Raw genomic sequence first — 15,226 nt, 5'->3', positions numbered from 1 at the left:
GACGGGATGCCGATGCAGTGCAGTTTTCCACTCCGGGTTAGGCCCAAATGAATGGGCCTAGTCGGGAGGGAGGTGTCGCAAGGCGGACGCTGCAGCTGAAGAAAGGGCAGCTCGCTTCTTTTCGGCAACACACCTCTAGCGCAGAAAGGAACACTAGCGGACTACATAGACCTCTATTGTGAGGGGGCGGATTTTGAGGTGGATTCCGCTTCAAAATCCGCCCCCTCTTGCCCCGTGTGAACGAGCCCTAAGTCTAAGCTAGACTTGTTCCTTCAGATATAGTGCGTAAAAGGACCCGATACTGTTTCTGGAAGGCGTCCATAGTAATTGTTTGACTACACAAATCTCGCCCCACTTTATCTAGCTTTCCTTGTGTTCTCTGGAGCATATCGTGATAGCAGTACAAAGGTATATTTGGATTATTAGGGATTTTCTTCATCCATACTGTGGACTTGGGTACTTTCCATCAGATTGGAGGCACGTATACTTTATACCTAGCAATTTGTTTTTGTAGCAAAACTGAATATTCGGGTGTTGCTTGTGTGGTGAGACTCCACAACACTTTGTGTATGGGTGTAGAGACCCCATGATAATACACTGTAACCCTTGACAAGTCATGTAATGCCAACCCTGTTTATTGAGCTGTCTGACTTGATACCCATCACTTGGCACAGCGATCATTTACAATCCATTGGATCCATAAAAAATCAATAAAGTGAATGCTGGATCCGATCCACAGATCTATAATCCGTTTATAGATCTCGTCCCTAAAGCGATAGGAATATTAGGACATGAAGGGTGCGCGTCTTTGTGCGACTACCTTTGTCTTCACATAGAGAAAGCAGGCATTGTGCGGTCTTTTATGTATACAGGCTGGTCGCTGTATATTAATGTTATGTGATACCCTTGTGAACAAAACGGTAACATTGCAATAAGTCAGCTTTATCGGTGTGATGGTCATGGTTGATAGCTGGCACCCGGACAATTCCTCTCCAGTGTAAGGTCACATTGACCCTTTTTAGAGGCTTCACAATGCAATATGTTTGGCACGGAAAAGTCATGAACGAGGATGTTCAGCTTTTATTGGCGCTTCTAGGGTGTTTCCATATGTCATGTTTATACACGTATGTAGCTTAGCTGTACCAGCATAGGTCATGTGCATGCCATAATAATATAGCATAGCTTGTACCCATTCATAGGTAATAGTGTATTATGGCCAAGAAAAGTTCAGTAAGGTTGTGTATTCGGTGTCACGGCATTCTGAGCACAAAAAAGGTTGTACAACTCATAGGTGTTCTCTAAGACGTCATATTAATGGCCCAATGTTGGACCCCCAGTGATCTCATATGGAGAAGTATTTTTCTAAGAAGTTTTGGGAACCCTTGAAGTTGGTTCTGACTGACTTGTCCCTGCCTGCTAGGGCTCATATTCCGCAAGGGAAGGAGACAGAAGTGGGTATAACAAGATGCTCATAGTGACGGTAGGCTTTTCTCAAGTGGTGGATTATCAGGTTTCTCTTGAAGGCTGCGATTGTGAAGGACCATCTCATGTTTTGAGGTAGTTCGTGCCAGAATCTGGGGGAAGCACAAGAGGAAACTTGGAGATAGTTATGAGAAAAGCAGAGGAGGACGTCTTGTGAGAGTCAGAGATTGTGTGGCAAAGTATCAGGAGGTTAGGTCAGCGGTGTATGAAGAGGATGGGTTGCAGACAGCTTTGTATGTCATTGGTAAAGGGTTTATATGGGATGACGGATACATTGCTGATTGGGGGTCTGACCCTGAGAACGGTGGGGTGTATTTTTACCCCTATTACTAATGCAGCCGCAGCACTACTGGTGGTTACAGATACACCCCTGCTCCCATTCCTGTCTACACCCTACAGTGCTCTGTTCTAAGCTGTTCCACGGCAAAGGTAGAGGCGTGGGGTGGAGAGTAGGGGTCCCAGGAATGGAGGGGTAAAGAGGTGATGTGCTAGTAAAAGACAAGGGGAAAGTTGACTGGCAGCTTCCAAAGCGTCTTATCCCTTTCTCTCTCTGTCATGAATTAAGCAGTTCTCTTTGGGGTCCCTACTCACAGCCCAAATTGTGTTGTTCACTAGTGACGGAGGCAAAGTGACTTGTAATCTTATATTTCCCTTCCTATGATAAACCTCTCTTTATTGTGACCAGTATTTAGTTCCATATATTGCAGCCCTGTTTCTTCTTCCCTTGCTGTGCACCCTCGTACGGGAACGCTTCATGCTCGAATCCCTTCATCAGGACATTCCTCAGCTAATCCTCTGTCAGTGCGGCCATGTCTATGGGATGGAGATCTGAGAATTGTCATCCCAGCAGAGAAAGGGACTGCCGTGCCTCATTTTCTGTCTATTTGGGCTCACACTCCACACTTTTGTCACGTTCGACTCTCATTCCTGTTATTTATGGCTTTTCTATATAGTGTCGCACGTGAATATGGGGGTCATGTGGAACATTGGGATTACTTGGTTACTTCTCGTCACGATCGCATCCGCCTTGTGTGTCTGGACACCTTAAAGTTTTTCAACAAGATTTAAGAACAATTCTTTCAAACTTATCCTGAATGAAGATTTGGGATTTGTAGCCCATAGACCAGCCGAATCCCCGGTAGATTTTTCAGGTAGGTAGAGTATACCTTTATATACAACCATACTGTATGTATATGCCACACACAGGTCTACAACAAATACTGCAACCAGTGTGTGCAGGTTTCAACACTTCTTAGAAAATTCTAATGTATTACATTTTTATTAAATTTTTTTGTATAATTTTATTTTTTAACTTTTTTGTGATCTAGATTTCCTTGTAAACCAGGACCATGCGTTTCTCTCATGCCAATTGCTACTTTTTAGATCTCATTATTCATTTTATGTTGCAATTTCTTTTACAGTGTTGTAATCTCGTAATTCTCGTTTTCATGTCTTTTTCTCAAATTTTTTTTTGGATGGCGGATATTACTGGAAATTAAATTAAAATGTGTCCAGTCTTATGTTCTTAAGAATCTTCCAGTAAGTGCAGTCACAAGACTGGAAATACTGACATGGCTTTCATAAATTAGATCCTCTCCTCCGCTACGTTGGCTTAATAATAAAAAGCTTAATATTCTCTAAGAGAACCGTCTGCAGTGAATGTTATTGGGTTAATGAATGAAATATGGGTGTGAAAGTGTAGTTTGTGACCGCCTTATAGTAAGCGAGGGATCACTAATGTTAATGTCCGTTGCTCTCATCCGTCAAAGGATGACAGTAATGGAAATTAGATTGATAGTAAAAAAAAAAAAAAATGGCGGAAGAAAGTATCCGTCTTGTTTTTTTTTTTTACATTATAGTCAATGAGTACGGACACAGAAGGAAGGGGCTCTTTGTGTCTATTACTCTACTATATTAATGTCCGTTGTTCTCATCCTGTAATAACCGTATAAGTACATAGGTTACAGCTGCCACTTACAGAATACAAGAATGACGTGGTCAGAAATCACGTTGACATGTGTTTTTACGGCAGATTCACTTGACTGTCAAATGCTGTTAACGTCAACACGGTTTTTACAGGCGAAACTGTCGGCAAGGTTGAGTGTAGCACCCATAGCGGTTCCTACTTTTTTTGTTCGTAGTAAGTGTACGTTTTAGATTGCTCCATTATATTGGATATTCTCCCTAAAAGCATTACCGACACATTGCTGCTAGCTCTTTCTTTGCACGGTCCCCTCCACCATCTATGTTTCCGTCCAGTGTTTATATATCTACTACGTAATGTCGGAAATGTTTCTCCCTGTGACTTTTCTTGTGACGAGTGACCTAGAACAGACGCGGGTTATTAAGAATGAACTGGAAAATGTTCACGATCAAAGCCGAGGTCTTACAATAACCCATTACAGTGTTGTGGCAACCGTGGCCCTGCGCCGTGTCTCCGTACTCCTGCGTTCCATCTGCAGGGTGTACGCTATAAACCAGTCTTAGAGAGTCTTCAGGTCTGCACCACGAGCCGTGTCATGCTTTCCTTACAGAACAAGGGTGTCTTATTCCTCTGCTATTTTAATGAGTGAATAAGCAGTTCTTGAAGGAAGGACCAGCGTTCGCCTCAGCAGTTTCCAGGTCTCTGGTATTGATTCCCTTGTAGGTAGTTGATTGACTTCATCCAGCTCTGCCAAGTAAGCCTTAGAGCCAGTCTTGTGCTATATGTTTATCTTCCTGACACTTATGTTATATTACTTTATTTTACGTAAAGGAATTGGCTAAAAGCGGGAAACTTGTATAGAAGCACAAGTCCAAAATCTTATCTAAATCACAGACAGACAGAGAAATAAGAACACAAGATGGGGGTAATAGGAATTGATCAGGGTTTATTATGATAATATTGAGTGGTTAGCCATGTAGCCTTGCAGCGCTGGAGTCCTGGGTTCCAATCCAAGCAAGGCCAAAATCCACAAGGAGTTTGTATGTTCTCCCCATGTTTGCGTGGGGTTTCTTGGGGTACTCCAGTTTCCTCCCACACTCCAAAGACATCCTGATAGGGAATTTAGATTGTGAGCCTTATATGGGTCTGTGACTGACACTATATGACCTATATGCCCCCCTCCCAAGCTTTGTGTGTTGGGGGAACCCCTGACCCCATATGATTGTTGACTGAGCTGTCGAGACTGACCACCCATCTGTAGTCCAGGGGGGTCTTCCTGTTACTACTTTGGACAGATGAGGATCAAGATATTGGATTTCAACTTTCCCAATTGTTTGATTCTCTGGGTAATATAGGGGGTTGCCCACTTTCTAATATTGATAGCCTATCCTTAGGATAGATCAGCAATATAAGATCTGCAAGCCAACATATTAGCTGCTCTAGTAATGCTTACATGTCCCGTCCGATTTGTAGTGCTCCCCCACTGAAGTCTATGGGACAATGCTGCAGTACATAAAGCCAAGCAACGCATTGTACAGCCCGGCTCCCAAACATTACATTACTTTACATGTATCTTAATGCAGCTTGCACAAATTCATATTTTAACCTCCAAACCACACTGGTCAGATGAAAGGAACTGATTTTTAGCTGCAAAAATGACTGCAACACAATCTGCCGCATATGAGCGCACCCTGTTTTTATTTTGCTATCCGTTTTACCGAGATGGTTTCTTAGCCCTGAAAGGGTTACTGATGTGTCAGCTGGAGGCCGCAAGCTTATTAGGCCCTGGTCTGTAGTGAATACAAGCGCACGCAGCTCTGACATTGTAGTGCAGTGCATGGATTATTGATGCAACGTTATGTCCTATGTCACCGCTAACCCCAGCAATGCTCGCCTTCCAGCCTGCAAAACATTGATCGAGCGCCTGTTCCCATTGTTGGAGATGTCTGTGGGTTGGGAAATTATATTGTTATAATCTGTTTTTATGAGCGCAGAAAAAATAAGCTCTTACTATAGGCTCTCTATTGTCTGCATGTAAAATAATATCCTGTTGTAGTCAATGCCTGCGGCCCTTAGCACGTCTTGTGCAACCAATGCTGAGACTGTGCCAGGCGATAAAGCGTCTTGTATAAAGGTAATGCTGTACGCTTGGCGGTGGCGTCTCCTGGCTCTGCATTATATGATACGGTGGGGGGAGGTATAAAGGGACATGTGTAGGGGCAGCCAGAAGGCCTGCGTATATAGCCTGCAGATGCGGCTCGGGGGCATCGCGAAGTACCAGGGGCTGCGTGCTGTTACCATGGCAGCCTGCATCCTATGGATGACATCAGCGCAGGCCTATTTTTAGGGATTTTGCACACCAGTCACTTTCTCTCCTGAGATTGCAGGCCCTCAAGTTGTCATTAATATGTAGTTAAATAAAATGGATGTTTTAGTTTTATTCTCTAAAATGGGAAGTGCTTTGTCACCGCGGCAGAATGACTCCCTGCGGCCGTCCAGATCCGTATCTAGCAATGTACATCGCGCTGCGCTCCGGCCACGGATAATGTCTGCGCGTCTTATCTGAACCGACAAGTGTTATGGGAAAAGTTCTAAGTGTTGTGTCTGGATTCCTACCCTGTCGTGTCCTAAATTATTACAGAGAGGATTTCTTACGCCTTTCTCTCTGCACCTCTGTATGTTGTTACTCTCCCCCTCCCCTCTTTAGCCCCCTTCTCTCTCTTCTCTCTCCTTCACTTTCTCACTATCTCTATTTCTTTCATTCTTTTTCTCTCTTCAGCCTGTTTCTCTCTTCTCCCTCTTTTTCTCCTTTCCCTCTTTCTTTTCTCTAGCTTTCCTTCAGTTTCTCTCATTCTCTTGCATTCAATTTTCCTCTCCTCTTTTTCTTGTGTGCATGCTTTCTCTCTCTACTTTTGTACATACTCTCTCTCTACTTGTGTGCATGCTTTCTCTCTACTTGTGTGCAGGCTTTATAGTTGCACGCAGGCTTTCTCTCTACTTTTGCGCAGGCTTGCTCTCTACTTTTGCGCAGGCTTGCTCTCTACTTTTGCGCAGGCTTTCTCTCTACTTTTGCGCAGGCTTTCTCTCTACTTTTGCGCAGGCTTTCTCTCTACTTTTGCGCAGGCTTTCTCTCTACTTTTGCGCAGGCTTTCTCTCTACTTTTGCGCAGGCTTTCTCTCTACTTTTGCGCAGGCTTTCTCTCTACTTTTGCGCAGGCTTTCTCTCTACTTTTGCGCAGGCTTTCTCTCTACTTTTGCGCAGGCTTTCTCTCTACTTTTGCGCAGGCTTTCTCTCTACTTTTGCGCAGGCTTTCTCTTTACTTGCGCGCAGGCTTGCTCTCTACTTGCGCGCAGGCTTGCTCTCTACTTTTGCGCAGGCTTACTCTCTACTTTTGCGCAGGCTTTCTCTCTACTTTTGCACAGGCTTGCTCTCTACTTTTGCGCATACTCTCTCCTTGCGTGCAGGCTCTCTGCTTGCGCGCAGGCTTTCTCTCTACTTGGGCGCAGGCTTTCTCTCTACTTACGCGCAGGCTTACCTTCTCCACTTGAGCACAGGCTTTCTCTCTACTTGCGCGCAGGCTTTCTCTCTACTTGCGCGCAGGCTTTCTCTCTACTTGTGCGCAGGCTTTCTCTCTACTTGCGCGCAGGTTTACCTTCTCCGCTTGAGCGCAGGCTTTTTCTCTCTACTTGCGTAGCCCACGCTTTTTCTTTTTTTTTCTTCCATGCATGCTCTCTTATGTATCACGATTGTTCATGCTCTTTCGCTGCGTTTCAAAAAGTGGTCTTTCTTTCTTCCTTCTAGGATTTTCCTTGTGTGTATCTACCATATGTCTATGTGAATATCGCTGTCTAACACCACTGTTATAATTAGTTAATGTCTTTCTTCATGCTGTGTAAACTCCTGTACATCGCGCTTTATTAACATAGTGTGAGTCATGTGTGAAAAGCTGCAACGTACGTGTTACACTAATCTGAGAATTACGTATTAGGATGTTCCCAGGAAGGATCCTGACCTGCAGGCCAAGAAAACTTGTAATAATTTCAAAGCACAAAGTCTGATAATTGTCTCCCCAACATACTGTATATTGTGTTATAGGAGAAACCTTTGCACTAGTTTGGAATTGCTTGCTCTTGGAATGAAACCGGACACGATGATGAAATTTTATTGCTGCAATCTTCACATTGATATAGTGTTTATTGACATAGTTGATATATGACCAAATTATAGCTGGTAATCCAATGCCGATGTGAAGATCTATGTACCTCTCCTAGGAATTGCATCATGCAGGGTTTCAGCAGAGGTCTGATTGACGAAAGCATCGATGGGACCTGTTGAGGGAAGTCTACAGTCACGGGGACTGATGCACATGACCAGGGTAGACTTTTAGCTTTTGTAAACCGTGAAGAATTCATACATAAAGTATATGTCATAACTGTGTAAGTTTGCATCGGGTGATCTTCTTGCTGAAGCTAGAATACTACTGCATTAAATATAGGAGAGGGGATAATCTACAGATTAATGGGGGGCTGACCCCTGAGAACCAGAGAATGGAGCGGTGGTCGGGAACCACATACATGCTCCCTTCGTTTCAATGGGATGCCAGAGACAGACGACGTTCACTATTCCATTGTACTGCCCGACCACGATGGAATGGCACCTGCTAAAGGATGCAAGGAGTTGGATTAGTTTCATTACCTAGAGCCGTGATGGCGAACCTATGGCACTGGTGCCAGAACTGGCACTCAGAGCCCTCTCTTTGGGCACCCATCCGTGGAACACATTATACTGTGTGAGGACCACTGTGCAGCACATTATACTGTGTGGGGACCACTGTGCAGCACATTATACTGTGTGGGGACCACTGTGCAGCACATACTGTGTGGGGACCACTGTGCAGCACATTATACTGTGTGGGGACCACTGTGCAGCACATTATACTGTGTGGGAGTCACTGTGAAGCAGATTGGACTGTGTGGGGGTCACAGTGGAGCAGATTGTACGGTGTGAGGGTCACAGTGGAGTAGAAGGCTCTATAAAGCCCCATTCGTATGACCATATTTTGCAGGTCCGTAATTGTGTGCAATTGTAGATCAGCACATTATTGCCGTGTTGGCACTTTGATAAATTAGTGGGTTTTGGGTCGCAGTTTGGGCACTCGGTCTCTTAAAGGTTCGACATCACTGACCTACAGCTCAAACTGTCTTTTTGTTCTTCAGTGTATCCATTGTAGAACTCATAGGGGGCGCTATATAATTTTTCTCATTGGGCACAGAAACCTGTTTCCGTGTATGACCACTTTTAGTTAGGTTTACCATTCTAGTATTTGCACCTGGTATTACTCCTGGAGGTCTGACGTCTTCCAGAATGGCAGCCACTATTGTATGTGTATGATGCTTTGTGTATAGAAATGATGGGGCCTATCATTATTCCATTAACATAAAAAGAATATCTATTATATATCGCTCATACCCAACCGTATAATTACCGCAGCATTGAGGCAGATTGTCATATTCGGTAGCGGCGCACACGGTACAATAATAACTGTTTGGTGTATTAATAAGTAATATGGTAATGATACGCTGGAGAGCTCTTTGTTTTCATCAGCGGTAAACTAAATACATAACGCGTTACAGAAAGCTACCTGCCAGCGCAAAGGCGAGCCCTTCTAAGTCATTCTTATTCATTATTTTGCTGGTTGTATTACAACATGTGAATAAGGTTTATGAAAATGAAGCAAAACAGCCATTTACTTTCAGATAACATATTCTGGGTAGACAAACACTCCAATAAATTTCTGACTGCGCAAAACATATTCGCCCAGATTTCCTACTTTGGTTAGAACGAGATTCTGGCATCAATGTGCATAAATAGCTGTAACTTGGAGCTAAAATTTGCCAGACACGTGGGTGTTAATTCTGAGAAACGTAGGCAAGGCTGAAATGCACCAAGAAGTGCCAAAAATGCATTAAAATTGTGTCGTAAAATTCTGTCTCCAAGTAAGCCAACTCCAGGTGCACAGCGCAGTCTAAAGAGTCGCCGCTTTTTAGTTTTTATCCACCAGGGCAGCTACTCAGGTACCTGAGTTTTCATCAAAAGTCAAAATATCTACAGGATCTTCCTGGACCATCTGTTCCCTGGCTGTTTAAGTTCACACAGGGTTTTTTGGACCGTATTTTGACGCGGAATCCGTTTCAGAATCTGGTCCAAAAAATGGCTAGCTGCGACTGAATGCCGTTGAAGTGCACCAGCATCTAATCACGGCATTCCGCTCCAGATTAGGCCCAAATGATTGGGCCTAGTCGGGAGGGAGTGTCGCGCCACAAATGCTGCAGCGAATTCCGCCTCGGAATCCACAGCAAGAAAGGGCAGCTCTATTCTTTTTTTCCAAGGGTGGCAAAAAACGCTACCTGAAAAAAGAAGTGAATGGCTCCCATTGAAGTCAGTGGGAGGTGTTTTTGGAGCCGGATTCCGCGTCAAAATCCGGTCCATAAAAACCCCGTTTTTGTACCCCTAATAGTGCAGCACATTTTGCGTGTCTGTGTGGGAGAGGGTATGTACTATAAAGATCAGCCTCCGCTTTCCATTATTACTACTACTGGTTTCATTATTTGTACTTCTGCCAGGATTAAAGGGGTTCTATCATTTGAGTACCCTTTGTACAATAAATACAGCTAGGAATAGCCTTAAGAAAGGCTGTTCTTCTCTCACCTTCATTATTCTGATGCACACCGCCATTCCTGAGGAATTTCTTCTTTCTTCCTTATGTAAATGAGTTTCCAGTGACGGCCTCTGTTTTCTTCTCCACCTCTCCTCTCACGCTCCTCTTCTCTTGGACCCAAAGCGCCGACTACGCATGTCCGTCGGCCATTTTCCTACCAAACATATCTTAGGATGAGGATGAGAACACCCTTGACTTACAGAATGAGAAGAATTCATCCAAACCCGAACAAGCCCTCTCTGCTCCTGACTTATACTTGTATGTTCAGAATTAAGTATTATCTCTACAAACAGTAGATTTATCTCCCGGCATATTAAAAGCAGTCAGATGACGATTTTAAGCAGATGGCGGCACTCCACATAGGCACTTGGTAGCTTATAGATTAGTTCGGAGCAGGGAAATCTAAAACTTGATATATCTCCATTAAGAAGATGCTTGACATTTTCCTAGAAATGATAGCGGAGCAGTTGATGATGACTTGTAGAGACTTCCAGAATGCAGATGAGCTGCGCTGAGTCTTCTGTATGACCGAAGTCTCCGAGCAATACGTTAATATGTCGCGTGGTTTTGTGTCTGTGTTAATCGTACCGTGCGCACGCGTGTTTAGAGGCGCACACGTGAAGATGACAATATTCCTTGTGCTTACTATGGATCGGTCTTCAGTATCCATTTTCTTTAGATCCTGGACAACCCCTTTAATAAAAGAATTTAAGGGGGTTAAGATTGCGTTATGTATTTATTGTATTAAAAAATAAGGTGATACTTTCCCTTTTAACCATGTCTGATAAATAGTTAGAATTTTGGATCATTGGTATGAAGTCTACATATCATTTGTGTTCCTGGAATTGTGTTTTTGTATAGCCAGCTATTTGCTGTATTAACCCCAAAGGCAATTTCTGCTTCCTGCACAATATTTCCTCCAATCCTCTTTTTTTTTCTTCTTCTTCTTCCAAGATTTCTCTTGCATGTACCCCATACTCTGGAACGCTAATCCCGAACCATCAGACAGTCCGCCTGCAACCCTTAAGCTGGAAATTCAGCTGCAGGAAAGTCTACAACCTAAAGGAACTGTTGCCATTATACTACCTTAGCAGCAGCTTCTACACTTGCGCTAGGTTCACACCTGCATTCGACGTTTCCGTTCTTCGGCTCCGCTTGGGATTCCCAAATCGACACCTGGCACAGGTGTAAACATAGCCTTACATCTTGTCTCCTTCCCTTGTAAACCTGCACAGTTCTCTGCATGTTTCTCTGTTCAGTGATTCCGTTCCCGAATCTGTGTCAAAAATGTGGAGAAAAAAGATGATTAGACAGGACTTTTCTTTCCTCATTTTTTCGGGTGGATACTGAGCTGACCTTACTATAGTCTATGGGGGTCTGTGGGCTTCCACGGGTAACCAGTTTTTAAGCGGATTGGGTTTCCGTTTTTTGGGGGGTCCTCAAGTTGACTTGAAGAACGGAAACTTGAACACAGGTGTGAGCCTAGAGTAATCTCTTTTTATATGTACTGCCCCATGGAATTAATCTACAATACGAATCTTGCAAAGTCTTCTTAGGGTAGGATCACACTACCGTTGGAAGTCCATTATGATGGGGTCTGTTAAGACAAAAACAAAAAACAAAAGTCTTATCTATGTCAAAATGACGGACCTGGATTTGATGAAAACCGAGGTTTAAGCTGGTCTTACACGACTGTAGTGGGTTTTGCAGTCTGCAATCTGCAACATTAAATTTCACTCCAAAAAGTCATTCCGCAGATGTCCGTGTCTATCCGCACGCGCCCATAGAGTTCTATGGGACAGTTCGTGCTGTGACTTTGCGGACCTCGGTTACGGCATGACACACCACGGATAAAGGATAAGGATGACAGAACAAATCCCATTGAAATCAATTGGATTTTTGATGAGTATGTTCATGTCCATTGTTACCATTTTCTGCTGGACACTAACACTAACTGTTATCTCTGGTGCTCCCTCCTTCCCTGCACCAAAATCGAAGTCTGTCAGTCAACAGCTGGTGTAGATTAGGTATAGCTCAGTCCAGCTTTCTGTGTGAGTTAGGGTAAATTTGTCGGGCCTTAGTGTGCCAGGGCACCCGTCTCCACACTGCCCGTCTTTATTTTGAGCAGGGCACACATCTTTTGTACAAGAAAGGGCTGTATATCACATTTACACCCATCTATGATAGAAACTGGTGCCAATGGGTTAGTAAATTCCCCCAGTATTTGTGTGTTAAATGTATGTGTATGTTTTTCCATTCTAGAAAGTGATGGCTACTATTCTAGATATTGATGTTGCCACTTTAGTGGTTTATTCTTCTCTTATGTTCTTATTTTCCAAGTCCATTTCACTAGAGTAAAAACCATCCCAATAACTGAGAATCTCATACAGATGTCCTTGTCTTTTCAGGATGAAATTACCGGCACTCCGCGGCAATCTTTCCAGCTTTGAACACTGAATACAGGGATTTTCGAAGAGAAGATGAAGAAGCGAGCGGGTTGTTACTTTGTGGTATTTTGTGCAATAACTATTGGATATCTGTCAACGAGGTCAACTGCAGATTTGGACGCGACTCCCCGGATCACGGTGACCTATAACGGTAATGCCATGTTTATTAAACTTCTCTTGAGGTGTTTTAAGAATCATTCACCCGGTGAAATCCTGGCCCGCCGGCGATGTGCTGGTAATACATGGGCTTCTATCGGGCTCATCCATCAGACACTATTGACTGGGTAATGAGCGATGGAGCGGTGGCACTTGCTTGTGACAGCACTTTGTGTTTACGGGGGAATGAATTGTTGCTGTTAATGATGATTAGCATCTTTATGTAGATGACTCGGGCAGAAAGGAGCCCTGATGGTGATGATACTGCGATGCAAAGCGCGCACATCATTTCTCGCGAGCTACCACCATGCTAATGATGTGTTAAAGACTTGGCTTCCTCTTCTCCTTTGGGAGACGTATAATTATTGTTACTGATAAATCTAGAAGCAGGTTAGAGCTTTAAGGAAGGTTCTATAATTGTTTCTAAAGGTTATGCGCTCCTTTAAGAATACTAGGCCAGTGTGTACCATTTCACCCTTTGTAGTGTTGCAAATAGCCTTAAAGGGGGGTTTCTGGACCCAAATAAATTTTTTGTATTGATATCATATCCACAGGATAGGTCGTCATCTGAGGGACCCCAACACCGGGACCCCGTATAGACTTGGGCGGAGTCTTGACAACAGAAGCTAGAACAATGGATCAAGAGCACGGACAACCCTTGTTTTATTTAAGGGTGGTTCTGCCCCAAATACAGTTTTCATACTGATGATCTATCCACAGGACAGGTCACCAGTATCCGATCTGTGGGGGCCCACACCTGGACCATGTACGGATCAGCTATCCCATCAGTGTATAGGCGCTGGAAGCTATAACAGTAGATGGGGAGCACACACAGTCTCTTCTATTTAAGTAATAGAAGCCCTATCCACTGCTCTGTGGTGGTTTTGGCAAAGTGCATCGCCGATCCTATTACTTGAATCGAAGAGCCTGTACTTGTACCTTGTCCACTGTAATAACTTCCATTGCCTATAATCTGGTGGAACAGCTGATCTGTATGTGGTCCAGATGTGGCACCCCCACAGATCATATACCGGTGACCTATCCTTTGGCTTGATCATATGTATGAAAACTCTTATTTGGGGCCCGACATCTTTTTAAATAACATATGTAATATATAAATATTATAAAATTCTCAATGTTTTTTGTATACAGATCCTATGGAAAATTATGCGTCTCCCCCCAAAAAATGTACAAAGAAACCAATTGTAGCCTATACTGGTTCGTTTTTCATTTTGGATACATTGGAATAATAATTTTGATCTTGCTGATCTCACCATAGGTTAAAATTTTAAGAACTGTACCTACAAAAAAGAAAGAGCAGGACCTATTTATTCTTTGCGAAACGAGACAAAAGCCAATAATACGTATTGTGTGGAACAAAGCCGCAGCTGTGTCTATAGGCCGTGTCTGGTTTTGGAAGTCGGCTTTATTCACTTCACTGGGGATGAGCTGCAACATCGATCACAGTCCCCGGACCGAAACCCTGACAACTCCTTCTCCTGGTTTGTCAAGTTATTTTTCAGTAATATCTGATTCTTCTCAAACCTAGAAGGCTGTAGTGTAACACCCGTACACGTCTCTGCTAGAGTAGGCACCCAAGTTTTCAGACTCTTCATGAACCGCCTTAGTTGTACGGCAATATATCAGTGTTGGACCACATGACGTTCACAGAAATGGAGATCTAAAAAAAAAAAAAATTGGAAAAAATGCCCTATTACGTAGGCTAGGGGTACACAGTGGCTTTGGCTGTGTCACCTGTAACGTGACCAAAGGTTGTCCTTTGACTCCTTTGGTAATGTAACAGTGGAGTCTTATTGCAAAAGGGTCCTGCAATTGTGACTTCTAGTCGTGATTGCTGTGACAAATATAGATTTTTTTATTTTTATAACTAAAACTTGCATTTGCAACACCCTCTGGGTCACAGTTCATCTCCATTCACTTGCATTAATGAGGGAATCACAGGACAAAACGTCAGTCTTTGGTTGCACATGGGGAGACGTGGCCAAAGTTGCCGCCTAGTCCTAGACCAGTTGTCAGGAACAGGCATAAACGCTAATTCTTGATTTTTGTCCAGTGATGGATATTCTGATGTACCAAATCATCCTTTATCTGCAGCATATCACCACGTGTAAAACTATGAGGACAATCATGACCACAGATGACCATGTCTATGATCATAAGAACTCCGACCATTCTGGATTTTTTTGACTACGACTACAGGTTGCTTTATAGTCTGGCCTTACGCGTTTCCATTCTAACAAAGTAATTGTTGAATGTTCTTGGCAGTGTCTGTCGTGTCTTCATTGTAATGAAGGGATGATCTCCTGTCACCTGCACAGATTGCAGCATGGAAAATTCCCCCGAGATCCTCGGACCGTCCTTGAGAATATACAGATCGTTAGTTTATCTTTTGCTTTTGCAGGATTTCTTTTTCATGTAAACAAAACTGCTGTATCTAACCTTTACTCCTCGCCAAATGCTTTCATCCTCCTTATCGAC

At 43.5% G+C, this 15,226-nt stretch overlaps 1 protein-coding gene across 1 annotated transcript in view; it reads left to right on the top strand.

The window, feature by feature from the left end:
* Positions 1–15,226, top strand: part of SEMA4G (semaphorin 4G) — a 102,111-nt gene that overhangs the window by 17,339 nt on the left and 69,546 nt on the right. Inside the window, exon 2 of the mRNA XM_075257502.1 lies at positions 12,533–12,722. Within this exon, the coding sequence (XP_075113603.1) occupies positions 12,605–12,722 (118 nt within the window). The 5' untranslated portion in view covers positions 12,533–12,604. The remainder of the gene's footprint in view (positions 1–12,532; positions 12,723–15,226) is intronic.

This window comes from Leptodactylus fuscus, chromosome 10, assembly GCF_031893055.1.
Source record: "Leptodactylus fuscus isolate aLepFus1 chromosome 10, aLepFus1.hap2, whole genome shotgun sequence".
NCBI lineage: Eukaryota > Metazoa > Chordata > Amphibia > Anura > Leptodactylidae > Leptodactylus > Leptodactylus fuscus.
The sequence above is the reverse complement of the archived record's forward strand: the minus strand, read 5'-3'. Positions and strand labels throughout refer to the sequence as shown.